General features: G+C 52.6%; 2 protein-coding genes across 2 annotated transcripts; both read right to left on the bottom strand.

Annotated features, from left to right (window-relative positions):
* Positions 1 to 174: 174 nt before the first annotated feature.
* On the bottom strand, positions 175 to 12,055 carry TMEM116 (transmembrane protein 116). The gene is made up of 11 exons (XM_082774045.1): positions 11,634 to 12,055; positions 11,438 to 11,484; positions 11,246 to 11,309; positions 8,081 to 8,212; positions 4,438 to 4,542; positions 2,912 to 2,961; positions 2,417 to 2,500; positions 2,195 to 2,333; positions 1,509 to 1,653; positions 1,321 to 1,394; positions 175 to 776 (listed from the first exon to the last, which is right to left on the bottom strand). Exons 1-11 carry the CDS (start codon positions 11,679 to 11,681, stop codon positions 576 to 578), a joined length of 1,089 nt encoding a protein of 362 aa, XP_082630171.1. The 5' UTR covers positions 11,682 to 12,055; the 3' UTR covers positions 175 to 575.
* A 9-nt stretch (positions 12,056 to 12,064) lies between these two features.
* Positions 12,065 to 17,202, bottom strand: ERP29 (endoplasmic reticulum protein 29). The gene is made up of 3 exons (XM_082774046.1): positions 17,045 to 17,202; positions 15,133 to 15,271; positions 12,065 to 13,970 (listed from the first exon to the last, which is right to left on the bottom strand). Exons 1-3 carry the CDS (start codon positions 17,165 to 17,167, stop codon positions 13,468 to 13,470), a joined length of 765 nt encoding a protein of 254 aa, XP_082630172.1. The 5' UTR covers positions 17,168 to 17,202; the 3' UTR covers positions 12,065 to 13,467.
* Positions 17,203 to 17,223: the final 21 nt, after the last annotated feature.

Here is a 17,223-nt window from a genome sequence, read left to right as displayed (position 1 = left end):
CAGAAGTTGGCCTGAAGACCAAAAGGGAGATGTGGGGAAAGTCATGGAAGTGAGTCCTGTTTCTTTTCTGCTACAGCTTTCCATTCCATGCAGTTGGCTATCAGCAGGGTACGTGTTCTTATTTTTATGTTGAATCAAAAGTCAGAGATTTAAAAATATTCACCTTTGCTTTAATGATAACTTGTAATGGCAAATACCTGACAAACAGTTAAAAAAAATTAAAACATCCTTTGAGCATCTGCCCTCAAAGGAGCTGCACTAGGTCTCTGAGCTGTTGTACATAATTCAATGCATTTCTAGAGATATTTCCCTAAGGAGAAAGTCTGTAGTACTAAAGAAGATTTACCATGTTTAAAGAATCCCTTTAAAGTCCATACAAGTCTGTAAAATAAATAACTACCTTCACTGAAAGTGCTTCTCTGACAGATCTGCTCAGGCTCTTCCAGCACAGCAGTTACCTGTGCTGCTGACAACAGTGCACACCGAGACATCTGCTACCAGCTCTAGCTGGCACTGCTGAATGAGATGAGGCCCTGCTGGCACGCTGCCTGTTCTCCTTTCGCTGCAGGGACGCATCAGAGCAGGTTGGACGTGGACACCTCTGCGTCTGGAGGGCTGGCGGGGAGCGTGCTGTCGTAGAACTTCTTCTGGGAGCGCAGGAGAGGAGTCTGAGTGTCAACGTCGCGGCAGGCGTTGCGTTTGAGAGAGAGGAAGACGTGCTGCGTCCAGCCATACACGATGCAGTTCAGAAGGCCCTGGGAAGCTGCTGTCAGCGCCTGGGAGAGACAGCAGCAGAGATCAGGGCTGGCTCGTCAGTCAGCGCTGCACAGCACTCGGAAGCTCCCTCCCAGGCTGCCAAACCTGGCACATTTCGTCAGGCCTCCCACTTCCAGCACGATTTTATCTATCTGCATCCCCACACGATACAGGAATCTCACGGTTATTTTAATAAGCTTTGCGAAATGCTGCCTCAGGCACATCAGGCAGCTGGACAAGTGCTGGGAAGGAATTACATTTAGAGACTTTCACAGAAACTGAAAAACCTAACTGAATTCTGAGGACCCCTTCCAGTCCTGTTTGCTATGATCTCCACGATGCTGTGATTTTGGTTACTGAGGCCTTTTTAAGCCTGTGAAAAACAGAGCAACTAACAAAGATCTTTGCCAACCAGAAGTATAAATCTGACTTAAGCTCATAGAGCAGTCGTATTTGTAGCTAGAAAAAAGGTTTTTAGGCAGAGATTAGAAACAGGCAGGCACTAAGAGACAATAGTTCAAGTAGAGAAAGCAAAACAAAGGAGGTTGCAGATGAAGACTTTACCTGTAGAATGAGGAGAGCCATGTAGATTTTGCTGCTTGTTGAAACCACCAGCTTCAGAATTCCGAGTAGGACAGCTGCAAAAAGGGAGTGTCAAAAGGGTCTTGCTTTAACCCCACCTCTTTTGAGTTTCCTTGCCAGGCTCTATGCCTTACGAGGATATGGTGACAGTAACTCAGTGCTCTGCTAACCTGGGGCCCAACAGCAGAAGAATGCGATGGGGTAGAAAACCACTCGTTGTTCTACCACCTTAATCATGGCCCACTGCTGGTCTCCCAGGAATCCTGTGGAGTTTACAAACCTCTTGTACAAACCTCGGGCTCGAACGAGTACAACCTAAAAAGAATAAGCATATATCACTGCTTGAATTTTGGACATGTGCTCTGATCTGGCTTGTTTAGCTAGGACAGAGTTATCCCGTGTTTTTTAGCTAAATCCTCATTTCAATCTATGAAATCTTTTCACACTGTGCGACAGGGTACGCCCCGGGGCGGAGCAGTTGCTTTGCACGTGATCTTTTCTGAACTGAGGACACTTAATTCATTTGCTCTCTTGCACAGGAGCTCACCTGTGCACTAGGTGATCCCTGCTGCCATTCTCTGAGCCTCCTCTACCTGCCAAATCCTTTTTGAGGTGGGCTGACAGAACACGGGGCTGCAGATGGATCTATACGGTGGCACAATGAAATTATCCCTTCCAAAAGGAAAAAGCACCACACAGTTCATCCCCTGATGCTGTCTGGCCGCTGGCACCATCCAAGCAAACCTGGGAGACCGATGAGCATGCACACAAAGTGACCTCTCACTCGTGTAAAGACGAAAAGGGGCAAAACTTCTCATCTTTCACACCGCTAGCGTGCAAGGACCACGTTTCTTACCAGAATGGCTACGAAGCTGATCAGAAAGGAAACGAGGAAGACCCCCACACCGTAGAAATGCATCACACGGCAAACGGAGCCGTTCAGCGTCAGTGGCTCGCTGGTGGGCACAGCTGCCTCTGTGTGCATCAGGAGACATCTGCGGGGGGAAAGGAAACGCACGGAGCTCTTGTCGTGCCTCAGAAGTGGTGAGGCTCTTGCAGAGAGAGGCGTGAAGCTTACCCGTGCTTCTGACTGAAGTTCTGGTAGCAATTGCTGTTGTTGCCCAGGCAAAACACAGGCACCATGAGAAGAAAAGGGACCAGGCTGGGAGGAGAGAGGATGACAGCACAGTTACTGCATTGCAATTCTCCTGCCCCCCTTCAAACACTCCTTCTTCTGTCTCCTGTCACCACAGAGGACTTGGAAATTGTTTTTATTGTGCTGCTCTGGAGGAGTATTTTACCAGCGTGGCTAACTTCCACACTTCATTCATACAGGCAATGAGTAAAGGGAGCACTTTCTGAAAAGGAACCTGTATGTCGTTCATCCAGCTATAACTAACTTGGCTGGAGAAAGGCCCTTACATCCCAAGACTCTTGCTCAGAGCTTAGGTCACTGCTGCCATTGATGACAAACACGGGTTTTAGTAAAATTTGCTCCAAAACAAGCCGGAAGCAGGGATCAGGACGCTGCAGTTTACCAAACCCACAGCATTTGGCCAGAAACGAATCTTACCTGGACAAGATCGTTGCTGCTCGGCCAATGCAGCTCACGTAATCTACAACCTGCAAAGTCCAAAGAGCTTAATTAAATGGTTGTTTCCATACAGCCAGTGGCTCCCAGGAACCAGCTCCCAGGGAGTGCTTCAGCAGCTCTGGATCCTCCAGATGCTGGTTAATCCCCAGACCAATACAAATGCTGCTTCCCACTTTGCTCTGAATGAACACCGCCAGGCTCAGTGCGTGCTGATGTGCCAGAGGAACAACACTTCCCCCAGCTCACTGACGTGTTCTCCTTCAAAGCCAGGACTGAGAACACTTTAAACCAGACAAGCAGCAGACACTTGGTGAGCTCCCTGGTGTAACTTACTCCTTCTTTGTACTGCTCATTCATTCAACCCAACCCTGTTCCTCAAAAATTTCATGTTCTGATGAAGAAATGCAGGCAGCTTGGAGTGTCCCGGCCTCAGGTCATGAGGAAATGTACTCTGGCAGCTGGCATCCACGCACCAGCTGTGAGAATTAAACACAGGCACAGCTGTGGTGTTGGGAAACTTGTTGTAGGTGCTGCGTTTTGAATGGGAGCCCAGGAAGGAAACCAACCCTACAAGCGGATCCAAACCCTACAGACAAGAGCCCTTGAAACAGAGCGATCTGCACAGACAGGTGGAGTGTCTGAGACGTGGTTTGCTGCCCACAGCAAAGGTCTGGGGAAGAGAAAAGCTGTTTAAAGATGTGTTCAGTGGGAAGAGCTGCATAAGGAGCCTGCTCTCTTGCAGTACCACGGCAGGAGGACCTGCAGTTAGAGCAGTGCTGGTGCCTCACTGTTTAGCCAGGTGTGAGAACCAAACGACTGCAGGCAGAGATGCAGATCACATGGCAAGTGAAGTGTTTGTTTAGCCTGCAACTCAACAAGTATTTTTTGAGCACCACGTCCTTGTTCCTCGGTTCCCAGCGATCGCACTGGCTCCCAGATGGGTTTTCATAAAGGTCAGCGACCACGAAGGCAGGACCGCCCGTTGTTCAGGGAGCCAACCCCTCCTTTTATCACTAGCTCCCTCCCGTCACACCTCCCATCTCAAGCTCTTACAAAACACTGCTGATGCTCTCAAAGCCTGTACGACACCTGGGGAGGCCAGAAATTACCAGTTCTCAGTTCCAGACTGCCCAGGCTGCCCCTGCTTTCCTGTCCCCTGGAGTCATTGCTCTGCCAGGAGGCAGTGACAGCAACAAAGCAGCTACTCGACTGATGCAAACTGGTCTTCTGTGGGAGAACTTCACCGATCCTGAGCTTTCTCTGCTCTGAGACGTGCACTGCCATTTGCTTTTGCCTGTTTTGGCCTTGCAAGCCCAATCCTTCACTGAGATCCTACAGCACCCTGAGCTGTAACTCGTGCCACAGCAAGATACGCGAATTCATCCAGAGGACCTTCAAAGCCCCTGTGGCAGGGTCTGCTGCCTTGTATGAGCCTCCCAAACCCCACCAGAACCCCCCAGGTAGGTCTCGGTCCCCAGCGGCTGCTGTATATCGGTCCTACTCACCGTGGGGGGCATCCTGTTAAGGCTCTGGTTGTATTTCACCTTCAGGTCCCTGTACAGATGCCAGGTGTAGTTGACAGTGTACAGAAAAGAGGCCACGTAGAACACCTGAGGAACACAAAGAGCCAGGATTTCGGACAAGAGCTCCTGCAGCAGCTTTGGTTCACGGCCGATGAGCCACGGGCCAAAGGTAGGGTATTAAACAGCGTGGGGGACTGCCCCCACAGCCCTCCTGAGCCCCTGTGCTCATCTGCTGGGCTGCAGAAGGACACAACCTGGGAAGAGCCAGGCTGAGGAGGGGTCTCGCCTTGTCCTGCACAAAGGGGGCTTCAATTTGGCCCCAAATCAGGGCCGGAGGACTCTTACAAATACAAATCTTTGTGACTCAGCTCATTTTTTGGCCCAACTTCTGACAATGCAAAAAGGTTTAAAGGCGCTTCCAGCTTCTCTGTGCTGCATCCGCTGGAAAACACAACACAGACACAGCAATGAAATTTTTTTCTCCTCATGCGGCGAGCTCACTGCCCGGTGAATTCACGGAAATGGGAAACAATAGCATACATGGAGAGGAAAGCGGGGGCAGAGACTACAACAATTGCACCGGGAGCCAGATTTAGCATGCTAAGAATCCTGTTCCCTCCATGGAAAAAAAAAAAAAAAAAAAAAGAGGAAAGAAGAGCTACAAAACACCGCTTCCCACAATGAGTTTCCCAGCCCTTGATTGCAGCTTGAGGTAAAACCAAATACCGAAAATCTCCTGTATAAAGAACAAATCTTCCTTGCACTTTTTCTGGATCCCCAGCCACGGTTGCTTGAGGCAGCCGAGTCCAAACAGAGCTGCCTGCCCTTACTATATATACGCGTGTGCTGGGCTTGTTACAGGAAACACATGCTTCAGTGGCAAAGGCAAAGAGGAAGGGCTGGACAAGTGAATTTTTTTCTGTGGATTTGCCACCCTCTGCCAAAGAAGCACAGGTTTGTCAGCCCAGTATCACCAAAGTCCAGGAATAAGTCACTAAATAAACCCGGGCTCCTTCACTGAGGGTGCAAATGCTCTTGGCTGGCCCTCAAGAGGCTGGGTCCGAGGGGCTGCTACACTGCAGCGGGAACGTTACAGTGACTTCCCAGCTCATTAGAGGAGGTTTAATGAGGGTTTGTTGCCCTTCTTCAATTACTTCCAGAGCAGGTCATCGAAGCAGCCCGCAAAGATAATTCTCTTGCACTGCAAACCGCCTCGGAGAGCTCACAAAGCGCCAGCGCTGCCTTCTTTGGGAGAGGGAACCCAAAACTTGTGGAGCTGCCTGAAGGCAGGAGGAGCAGGGAGTTCTGCTCCCCTCAGCCCCACCTCGGGGGCTGCAGGCGGTCCCGCAGCGCTCACCCGGAGGAGCTCAAGGGAGAGCCGAGAGCCCCCTCATTACAACACTTCTGTGGCTCCCCATTGTGCTCAGCGGCCTGAGCGGAGCTTGCCAGGACATTATTAGGCCACTGGAACTGAACTGGAAGAATGTGGGGGAACTGTGCAATTAGAACCACGATCTCTGTTCTGGGCTTCAGCGCTGCGGTGCAAAGGCAAAGCAGGGAGAAGGAAAGAGCAAAGGGGTGGCAGAAGGGAGCACTGTTTACATCTAATAGTGTGAGTTCAACCACGAGCCTGGGGCTGAAACAGGAAAAGTCCATGAAACAAAGCCACCTCCTGCTTTAGGACACGGTGCGGATGCTAGGGGAGTTCCCCTGGCAGTAGCTTCAGCCCCTGGTGATGACGTGATGGTCAACAGCTTGCAGAAGCCAGAACTCTGCCCTGATCCTACGGCGATCCCCTGAGACCACCAAACCACACGGAGTGCGCTGTGGGTCTGCAAACACCGCTGCTGAGCCTGTCCCACCCCTGCCTTTTTACAGCTTTTAGGTGTGCAAAGCAGCCAGGTGGATTTACGAGACACCCAGGAACGCAACCCTTGCAAGACTTCTCCTCCGCGCAGAGGACGGGGCCGGGAGCCGTTTGTTCCTTTCCTTCGGTCACAGATCACTTACATTCTGCAGAAGGCGCCGGTCAAACCTGTTGCTGGCTCCTACTTACGCACGAGATGTCCCCACCGCGCACACGGGGCACTGCTGGGGTTGAGCAAGGAGGTGTCCTGCGCCCCGTCACGTGCGCCGCGCGGGCGCTGTTGCTATGGCAAGTGCTCCGTTTGTTTTAATTTCTCCCAGAGCAAACAGCAGCCAGAGCTCCTGCCAGACCCAAGCCGGCTCGGCTGTCCCCGTGGCTGAGCCCGGGATGGGGCAGGCACCCCGCACAGCACCCCAAAAGCAAGAGCAGGAAGGAGCCAGAAGTGCACGAGCTCACAGAGTGCTCTCCGTGTCCGCACTGAGAATTGATGCTGTGTTGTCTGTACCCAAGCTGCTTCTCCTCCAGCACTGCAGTCTGTCTTCTCCAGGCCTTAAGAAGCTCACCCCAGCACCCAACTTCAAGAGCTGTCCCCCAGGCAAAGCTGCGAGGGAAACATCTCTACAACCCCTCTGCAACCCCCTCGGTCCTGCCAGCTCCTTCTGCCTTCGGGCTCTGAAAAGCCTCCCCTGAGCTGTTCTCGCTTTCCCCTGTAGCATCATCTAAAAGACATCTTTGATACCGTTCTGCTTCGTTCCCAGATAACCAAACCACGCTGCGGTGAACATATTGCGCTGTTTCTCCAGCAGCACAGCTTGGGAAAGCAGAGAGAAGCCAGGAGTGGAGCAGCTGCTCTCTAAGCTCTGCTCTCCATCACAATACAACTTCACCCAGACACAGCTGTGAAATAACACCAGGCTGCAGGCTCCCGTCCCCACACACACGGTGTGAGCACCTCCACAGCCCCTTGCTCTTCCCCGCCACGTTTTTGTGGGCGCTTCAGAAGGAAACTCTCAAGCCCAGAGGTCGCCGCTCACAAACCACCGCCCTGGCCCCGGCTGAGCTGTGCCCCGCAGCTTTTCAAGAGCAGTGATTTGCAGGGCCTAACGTCCAAGTGGGAAGTTGGTGAGACACGAGCAAACCGTCAGGAAAACAGCATTTCCTTCATTCCACTCCAATTAGTCTCAGAAATCATCCCGGAGCGCTGGAAAGCAGCCGAAATCGCCGGGGCATGGGGCTGAGGTTGAACAGAGAGCAGCCCCCAAGCATCCTCAGGACTTGAGAGAGCACAGGGCTGGGTCAGCGAGCTCAGGAAGGGCACGGCTCTGAGAAATGTGTTAAGTCTGAGCCCAAATGAATGGCAGAACGCATCTGCTCCTGCCCTGGGTGGAGGAAGCACGAAGAGGAATAGGAAAGCTGCAGCATGGGAGGCACAGAGATAATCTTTGGCGCGGGACCAACAGGAAATAGATAAAGCCCCATCTACTCGCTTTGCAGAAGTAACCCGAACGCTGCAACCACAAAATCCCATGCTCTCTTTGCCTTCCTTATTGCCTCTCGCAAAGCAGCTGTACCTAAAACCAAGCACCGTTATCTCTGGCCTACAATCGAGGCGAAGAGATCTGATAAGTCAAGTTTGCACAGGGAGCCTCTGCCAAAGCCGGTCTAGGAACAGTTCCCCACGGCCACGCTCTGATCACCGGCGAGGCTAATTACAGTAACGGGCTCAAAATGATGAATCGTGATGCCAAGGCTACTCACTTGTCCCGTAGCTTGCAGGTTGTAGCAGATGAGATCGTGTTTGGAGGTCGGTGTGCTGTAGAGCAGCGCCCCGGTGAGCCAGCACATGCCCAGGAGCAGGTCGGAGAGGCTCAGGTAGAAAAGAGGGCGAACCTGGGGAAATGAAATCAGTCAGCAGGTCCGGGTGGTGCTCACAACAGCCCCGCGACCACCGCCAGCAGCAGCTTGTTCCCCTTGCCTTTGTATCTGCTTCTATGCCATCACCCTGCCCTAATCAGCAGCAATGTCCCCAGATAAAAGAGCAGCATCAAACCTTACAAACCTTACAAACCAGTAGATCACACCGTGATCTGCAGCTTGGCAGAATGAGGCAGGTGTGCAGGGAGAAGCAACCAACGAAATCAATTGATAGAGAAACTTCTGGGAAACACAAACCCTTCTTAGGTCTGAAATACCCTGAAACGGGCATTTTTCCCCTGTGTTTCATGGCATTTCAGCTGGTGACTAAGGCTGAACCTATTTTATATGCCAGGTTAATGCAGCAAGGATGCTTTTCAGGAGCCTCGATTTTGAGATTTTTTTCCAGGAACTGAGCCTTTGGGTGAAATTTGCCCCAGTATTGTCCTTTAAGTCAACGCCTGCCACCCATCGTGTCATGTTATGCTTCTCTTGTCCCTGTGAGTAAACAGAAAGAGCTTGGGAAGACTGAGGAGCATCAAGGCACATCTGGTTGAACCCGAGCTGTCCCGAATGGCAGTTTTTGCTGAGATCTGCCTGGTGTCTTTCGGACCCCACAGCAGGCCCTCTGCCTCCTGCAGGGTTTCTCCTCAAACAGCCTTGCCTCTCCAGGTCTGAGGTTGTCCCAGCTCACCCAGCAGATCGAGCCTGGACATAGTTGTGCTTATCAACGTCTCTCTGAGCAGCGATAAATCCAGGCTTCTCCTCGCTGGTGCAGAGCTGAAGCACCAGCAGGCAGGGGCACGCCAGGCTGGGGACACTTCCAGGTTGTGAGCACGGCAAAGCAGCTCTCAAATAAGCAAAGCAGCAACTTTTGCCCCCAAAACACGAGACCTCTTTCTCCAGCACCACGTGTCCTCGGAGGGAAGCATCACTGCAGGCTGAGGAGCCCTTTTGGCATGGCCCTAAGTGAAGTAGGTGGCCCAGTCGTAAGAGAAAGGCAGCACGGTTCTTACTTGCAGAAGGGAAAAGAAGAAACAAACGGTATTTATAAAATAGAGGAAGGGACTGTAAAGACGTAATCATTCAGAGGAGCTGCCCGGCTGGAGCTGCCAGGCTGGAGCACAGATGTTGATCTTGCTAAGCCTGGTCATCGCCCGCGGACATCTGCCTGCAGAGAACCTGTTGACATGACAGAGGAAATTCCGTGTTCATCGCTTGCCATCATGAATGATTCAGCTCATGCTGAACTTTTATTGACTCCGTAGAGGCTGAAAGCAAGTTTCAAGAACGCAATATTTGATTTCCTCAGCTGGGGGTAGGAGGGGGAAGTGTTTATAATATTTTTCTCCTCCCAGCCTCTAGAGCTGTTTATTTCTTACTCTGGAGTCTCATGACACAGGGAATAAACTACTTGTGGCGAGCTTTGATATGGATTTCTTCCAACCCCTTTGTTTACAAACTTGCCCACAGGACCAGAAATGTGGGGACAAGAGAATGGGGAAGTTACTGAAGATTTTGCTGCTTTTGAAACGCCAGCAATGGATCCGGCTGGCAGCAGCACAGCCTGGAAGCCCGACGCCAACGGGTCACTCTGGCTGGGATCCATCCTTCCGAGCCGGATTTGCAATAATCTGAGCAGAAACATCTGGAGTCCCTCGAGCAGGAACGCTCCATCTGCGGCTGGGAGCCATGTGCAACCCGAAAACAGCAAGAGTGCAGCTCCCGGGCCGCAGCCACATCATATGACTGATAGCACAAGGGCTCCCGAGCGATGCGGGCTGGTAGCCATGGAAGGCAACGGGCTGAGGCTGCTGAGTCACAGCAGGACCCCTGCCAGGCCCAGCTCCATGGCACAGAAGATGGGAGGACCCCAGGAGAGAACCACGGCTGGTGCTGTGCAGGTGATATGTGGATCTTGAGAGGGTTCTTGATCACTTTTGATAAGTGTCTTGTGCAGCACGAGCTCAGGAAGGCGTCCATCCCAGCAGCAAGGTGAAGTCCCAGCTTTCCTTCCTCCCTGGGAATGCACCGAGATCTCCGCAGCTTGTTCTGGATGTGTTTTTTCCATGAAGCTCTGGCTACCCGGGAGCAAGACTGCCCTGCACGCTGCAAGCAGTGCAAATTTGCCCTGAAAACCTGGACGCAGGTTCTCCAACCCACCCTGCTTCATCCAGCGATGTCTGCATGCACGACTTCCTTCTCTGAGGATAATTTACTGCATTCCCTGGTCTGTGGGCTGCAGATTGAACCCACGATGTATGATGAACATCGAAGACAAGGGAAGTACAAAGACAGCTTTGTTACGACTTCGCTGCCAGCTTCACCATCCTCCTGCTCTTAGCAGTAACCTGTTATCTGCGTGGTCCACACACCGGGCTGCCAGATACCTGCAAATCCCAAAGAACTGCAGCTTCACACAGCTCCGTGCGCTGCCTCCGATAATCCTGGACAGACAGACGGGCTGTGCATGGACAGCAAAAGCCCTGCAAGCTTGGGCTGGAGGTCCGTGATTACCAGCACGGCCGATGCATCCCAGATGTGCTGGATTCCCTGCACGGATGATCTGCACGTGTGAAGTGTTTGGGATGTGCCAGGCACTGCTGCATGAACAACGTGCATGGCCAAGGAGGATTTTTAGGGCCTCCCTGGCGAGCTCAGCACAACAAACTGCTCTGCTTTTGCCTGAACCTCGCAGCACCTCTGCTAACACCCCTTTTAGCTGCCTGTTTAAAGCCTCAGCCATACCCCAGGACCTTTGCACGCATTGGGGAATCCCCACACAGCTCCCCAGCCCCAAAACCAAACCCATGGGACGCCGGCAGGAGCTGCAAGGACAGCGCTGAGGGACCTGCTCCTCCCCGCGCAGGTACAGCCCAAGGTCAGCCCCACACGTGTGGCAGCACGGCCACAGGCTCTTGGCCAGCCCTTGGCCTCCTCCTGGCTCTAATAAACAAGGTTTAATTAACCCCAGCGCCCACGGCCCATGCAGCCCAGCTCAGTCCTTACCTCGGGGGACCTCACCGCGTTCTGGAAGACGGCGTAGGCAATGATTGAGCTGGAACCTGTAACACTGACAAAACAAAGCCTGCGTTGGCACGGGGGGCTCGCTGGGACGAGCAGTTTTCTTTTTTTTTTTTTTTTTTCGTTTTTTTTCCCAAAAAAGACGTCATGCCACCACCACCTCCGTCCAGCCGGTACCTGAGCATGGCCATGGTGAACTGGATCCACTGCAGAGCCGAGTACACCTGGGGGACACGGAGGGACACGGGGCGCTGTCAGGGACCTCCTGCGGCCCCCCCACGGCCCCACGGAGCCCACGGGGAGCCCACGGGGGGCCGGGACCGAGCCCACGGGAGCCGGCAGGGAGGGGACAGAGGGGACAGAGCTCGCTCACCTCCTGCCAGCCCCCGTCCAGCCGGGACGATGTCGCCGGGAGGGCCATGGGCACCCACGGGGCACCCACCGGGGACCCACCGGGCACCCACCGCAGCCGCCGCCTCGCCGCTCCCGGGGCTCCGCGCACCGCCCGCGCCCCGCCCCGGGGCCACACCGAGCCCGGCCCGCCCCGGGGCCAGCCCCCAGCGCTCGGGGCCGGCTGAAGGGGAGCGAGCCGGGGGCGGTGGCGGCGGAGCCCCCGCGGGAGCTTCGGCTTCGGTCCCCGGTAACGCCGCGGGGCTCCCGGGGAGACAAGCGGTGTTGGCGGAGTCACCCCTCCAGCAGCCGACCCGAGGCGACCCTGCTTAGCTTCGCCACGCCGCCGCGCCGCGCAGCGCCACCGGCGGGCGCCGGAGGGCGGGAACGGCTGAGGGGCCGGGGGCGGCCGCCGCGGTCTCCTCAGGAGCCTCCCCCCCGCTCAGCCTTTGCCTTCTCCCTGACCTCCAAAACCAGCAGCGGTTTCTTTAGAAAGCAGTTCAAGCGTCAGCTATTAATTGGAACCTGTTTATTTTTATTATTATTATTATTATTACAGCATTTTTAATACACTTCACCTTGCAGCAATGTCTGCTCCTTGAGATTCAAAAGGCAGCAAAGCTCCCTCAGAAATGAGTTTTGCCGAGCTTGGAAGCGGAGCCTTGAGGCAGAAGGCGCAGCAGGTGTTCCTCTCAGCCTGGGGCCCTGATCAGCAGCTCCACACAGCAAGGACAGCACCCAGAGCACCTGCTTGCCTGATCCCTGGGCCAGGTACCTCCATTAAAGCAGGTGGAGCTTTTAAGGAATTAATACTTTTGCTTCCCGTCACAAGACCTCGTTTTCAAACACTTAAAACTCTGCCAAACGCTGTTGAAGCTTTAGTTTGAGTGCCATTCACTTCTGAAGACCAGGTTGGAGAAGGTATTTCATTCACGTTGACTACTGTTTGCAACTTTTCAATGTATTTGTTTCCCTTTCTTCCAAACTGGGGAGATGAAGACTGGTCAGGAAGAACAGGCAAAAAGCACAGGCGCTGATATCCTTTTCATGGGGAAGCTCACCTGAATTTACCTCATCAGCCTCTGAAAAAGCACGTTTTTGCGCTGGCGAGTCTCCTTGTAATAGCACCTCGAGGTGATCTGCCCTTGCACTGTGCTCACTCAGCCCAAATATCGTGACAGGGCTCGGGAGGACGCTTGCTGACAGGAGACGCAGGGTGAGTTTGGAGGGCAGAGAACCTGGCTTCACCTCGCCTGGGGGCTGCCCAAGGCAACCAGAGACAGGAGCCGCTGGAGGAGAAGGCAGAAAGAAGAAACTGCGGGTCTCTCAGTCAACAGCAGGTAAGAAAAGCAAGACTGGGATAAGAAGCCCTACTGGGAAGGCAAAAGGTAGGATGAGGGGGAAAGGGAATAAAACCCAAGGGTACTAAAACCAGGGGAAGGCAGGGACAGGGGCGTCAAGTCTGTACCTTTTAAAGCATGTAAGATAGAACGTGGGACTGAATTTTGTTATTTGTTTGCCAGGGAACACCTGTAAAAACCACCAGGAATGTGCCTCAGGCCAATCTAGTTTTTTTTTTTTTGGTCTACTTTAACACTATTGTTTAATAATATTACACAATACTGGGAGCTTGCTTTAAGGTGATTTTCCCAACATTTAGAATACTGTATTTTTAAGGAATGGCTCGATTTTATAGCTGACAATATCAGAAGGAAATCTGCTGCTCTCTTGAAGACAGCGGGAAGTTTTCTTGCATAAGGAGAACTGGTTAGGACTCTCGACAGTGTTTCACAGCTTGTACAAAGTTATCCAACATATTAGAGCTCATCTTTTTCGTTATTCTTCTTCAGGAAAGAAGCAAGGATATTGAGGCTTTTCTGGAGCTCCTCCTTTTTTCCATCACTCATTTTGTTCTTCTCAATCAGTTTCGTGATTCGGACGACTTCATTAGCAGCAAACTCTTCTCCCTGCTCCAGTATCTTGCTCATAATTTTCAAGTATTGCTCAGCTGACTTCTTCTCAGTTTCTTTTGCTTTTTCTAAGCTTTGTTGCCCCTTTTTCAGGAGGGACTGCCGCTCTGACTTTTCGGTGGTACTCACAAACTTGCTGGCCAGCATGTCATACTCCTTCAGGCAGCCTGGCATCCCCAGATAGATACCACTACTCTTCAGCCAGCGCTGAATAGCCCCGGCTTTGATTTGGCCAGTGTAAGGTAAAGGATTGTCAAAGTCACCATCCCGAAACAAGTAAAAAATAGGGAACTTTTCCTTATCCATCTTGTACTTTTCGCCCAGGTCAGTGTTCAGTTTATCACCGTAATCTGTCAAGAGAAAACAAAACACAGAAAAACAGTATATTAAGCTAATGAAATAAAATATTTTAGGATCCTCTCATATTACAAACTGACAAATATTTGTCTCCAGAGTTTCAACAATTCCTAATAACCTCTTTGCCAGGAAATGCCATACACTGAAACAAAAACACTCCAGAAAATCATTTGGGCAAGGCAAGCCATCGTTAAGTTTTCCCAAGAAAAATATGAGATTCTAATGATGCTTTTCTTTGACTGTTAGCACAAAAGCTCTAGGAACAAACCCAGTTATCATTATGGGAAATTGTGTTTGTTTTTTTTTTTTTCCTCCTTGTTTTGTTCTATGCTTTGATATTACAGTTAGATGGATTCTTTTTTCCTGGTCTACGTGCAGAGAGCACACCCTTGTGTTTTAGTTCTGACAGCATTCCAAGCAACGGGATGTTTTTACTTCTCACATAAATTCCATTTATTCTTGAGGACAAAAACCATAACTCAAGGGATGTCAACCATGCTGCCTGGGTAAATCAACGTGTGCTTAGCAATGTCAGTGTGGTTCAACTTTCCAGTTAGGCAATTTCTGTGGGCTTAAATCCTTAATTCTACCTGCAAAGCAAGAACAAGTAAGGTGGCAGTGAGCCATTCCTCATTGCTTTCCCACTGAAGTCAACAACAAAACGCCAGCTTATGCCAGCCACAGTGCAACAACCGTTTTCTGAGCCTTATCAGCAGCAAATAGAGGGTTTGCTACAATTAATTAATCATATCGCTTTGATTTGTTTGACCAGGCTGATGGCTAAAACCCAGTTCTTGTGGGGTCTGTTCCCTGAAAACGGATGAAAAGGTTTATTTCAGGAACAAAAAAAAAAAAAAGGAAGGAAGAAAAGTGCTGTGAAGGAGGAGGGTGGCACCCACTGGAGCCGTGGGCTGCCTTGCTTCATTAACCAGCCGACAGCAGAGTGCAGCACTCCCACGCTCGCTGCAGGAGGTGACAGCGGAGCTCTGCTACCAGCCAGGGCAGGGCCACTCCATGTTTCGATCTGACAGCACCATGTCAATCTCGTCTCCCACTACCAGAATTACCTCAGAGCCTATTTTGAGCAGAAACTGCAGCGGGTTTGACTTTCTCGCCACCAACCTGTAGTGTACGAATCTGTTCAGAGCTCCTCACCTGATATCCCCACTTCAGCCACCAGAAGATCTTCACTGGAGCCTGAGCTCTCTGCCAGCTTTTTGAACTCATCTTGTTTCTCACCGTAAGGATATTGTGTATCAAATTTCACCAGGACAAACTTATGCTTCGGAATTACCTAAAATAATAAGAAAAAAAAAAAAAAAAGACAGAACTTAAAATTTCAGGTTTGAGCAATCTACAAGCCACCTAAGGTTGTTTTAGCTCTTTCATATTTTCCTGCACAACGAGTAGGTGCAGAGGGAGATGGAAATTTTTTAATTATAGCCTTTGAAAAGTGACTCACTGCATCGTGAGCGAAAACTGCATGTACGTATCCCTATAGCAGATGATAGCGACGGTACACGATCGGTTCGGGGGGATTTGATAACGACTTTAATTATACGTGATTTGCTTATTGTAAACCTGATCAGCACCTTGGAAGCAAGTCAGTGAAAAGACTTGCAGGGGGATGTTAGGAGGTTGGAGGACAAATCTAAGGCTGTTCTGAAGCGTCCCAGCACGAGAGCCGCAGCTCAGAGCAGAGGTATGGGCAGCAGCGGAAACGCTGCTCTGGTTCAGTACACAGCGTTGGTGTTTAATCGATTCCTCTCCACTTCTGCCTTTGCTTTTGAATTTAGCTCTGCTAAATGAGCTCGGGCGTGAATCTGCCACCTGCTTTGGGCTCTGTTCTCCCCCCAGGAGAAGACCTTGCAACATCTTTTTTTTCTAGTGAGCGCAACCGGCTCGCAGCGCAGGTCCCCGCCTACACAGCGCCCTGCGAGTGCTGCTCAAGCAGGGACGCAGCAGCTGCTTGCACCACTTCACGAGCCTCCAGCTCAGGGCCTGTTGATCTCACAGCTTATTTACTGTCCTTGTATGAAGCGAACGCAGCATGTGTTACAGCTCTGACATTTCTGCTGGTCTCTTCAAGCTCCTCTTGCAGCACGCTGCCAATTACTTCAACTTCTCCTCCTAAGGAGCTAAGGGCTGTAGAACGCAGTAGCCTTAAAACACCAAAAAGGGTTTGTCACAGCAGAAAAACCAGGAGGGGGCTGGCGTGTGGCAAGAGCTATTTGCTCATGTCAGGGCAGTTTGTTCAGGGCAGACGCTTTTTTAACCAGCTCAGCTGATCCTTGTCTCTCCTGCCCGTGTTGCTAAAGTGCCCGCACTGATCCTGCAATTCGATGGCTCCCTTTCGACAGGCTCCTCTCTGCCTCCCTACCACCCAGCTGTGCCATCCTTCCCAGCACTGGTCACTGCTGAATTAAAAACCCCTCCAGGCTCTTGGAAGACGCTTTCAAAGCGATTTTTTTGGGAAAAAAAAAATAAAGAATAAGGACAAAACCCCCAACCAAGCATGCAAGCCTGACAGCAGCCATCTGCTCCGTCTGACCCTTCTGCTCCATCCACACAAACCCCAGGGACATGGCTCAGAGCGGGGAACACCCGAGGATCGCTTCGCCGTGCACGGGGGGCGCAGGGCAGGGACCGGGAGGCGGCGGCGCCGCTCCGCCCGCAGGGAGCCGAACCCCGCCGGGCCCCGAGCCCCGCACGGAGCCGCCGGCCGCGCTGAGCCCCCCGCGGCCCCGGCTCCACTTGGAGCGCGCCTATTGGCTGCCCACCTCCCCTGCCGCTCTCCCATTGGCTGCTCACCGCCACTGCCGCTCTCCCATTGGCTGATCCCGGATCCTCGGCCATCCCGCGAGCCCCGCGCCGCGCCGGCTCTACCCCGGCTGCCCCCTCTCCGCGCCCCCCGGTCCCCCACACCCCAACCCCGGCTCCTTCCCCCGGGCCCCCTACGGCAGCCCCGCGGTGCTCAGGGCAGGAGCGCGGCTCTCCCTGCACGGCCGCGCCCCCCGCATCCCCCCCGAGCTCCCCTCCTGCGGGCCCAGCAGCCCCCCGGCGGTACCTTGTAGAAGGTGAGCGAGTCGAGGGGCACGGAGCCCTTGGTGTGCAGGGCGCGGCTGCCGGGCAGCGCCAGGCCCAGCAGGCAGCCGAGGAGCAGGGAGCCGGCGGCGGCCGCCGCAGCCATGGCGGAGAGCGGAGGGAGTGGGGCGACGGTCACGTGGCCGTGCGGAGCGCCCGCCG

The sequence above is a fragment of the Aythya marila genome (assembly GCF_965140915.1).
Source record: "Aythya marila genome assembly, chromosome: 17".
NCBI classification, from domain to species: domain Eukaryota; kingdom Metazoa; phylum Chordata; class Aves; order Anseriformes; family Anatidae; genus Aythya; species Aythya marila.
This window is presented reverse-complemented; position numbering and strand designations above follow the sequence as displayed.

What these genes read in the sequence shown, in the direction of transcription:
- ERP29 (XM_082774046.1), bottom strand. Translation starts at nt 17,167, where the DNA reads ATGGCTGCGGCGGCCGCCGCCGGCTCCCTGCTCCTCGGCTGCCTGCTG. An exon ending in ACTCGCTCACCTTCTACAAG is followed by an intron (nt 15,272 to 17,044) that starts GTACCGCCGGGG and finishes TTATTATTTTAG; the next exon opens with GTAATTCCGAAGCATAAGTT. An exon ending in GGCTGAAGTGGGGATATCAG is followed by an intron (nt 13,971 to 15,132) that starts GTGAGGAGCTCT and finishes TTCTCTTGACAG; the next exon opens with ATTACGGTGATAAACTGAAC.
- TMEM116 (XM_082774045.1), bottom strand. Translation starts at nt 11,681, where the DNA reads ATGGCCCTCCCGGCGACATCGTCCCGGCTGGACGGGGGCTGGCAGGAG. An exon ending in GCAGCAACGATCTTGTCCAG is followed by an intron (nt 2,501 to 2,911) that starts GTAAGATTCGTT and finishes CTCTCCTCCCAG; the next exon opens with CCTGGTCCCTTTTCTTCTCA. An exon ending in TCAGCTTCGTAGCCATTCTG is followed by an intron (nt 1,654 to 2,194) that starts GTAAGAAACGTG and finishes TATTCTTTTTAG; the next exon opens with GTTGTACTCGTTCGAGCCCG.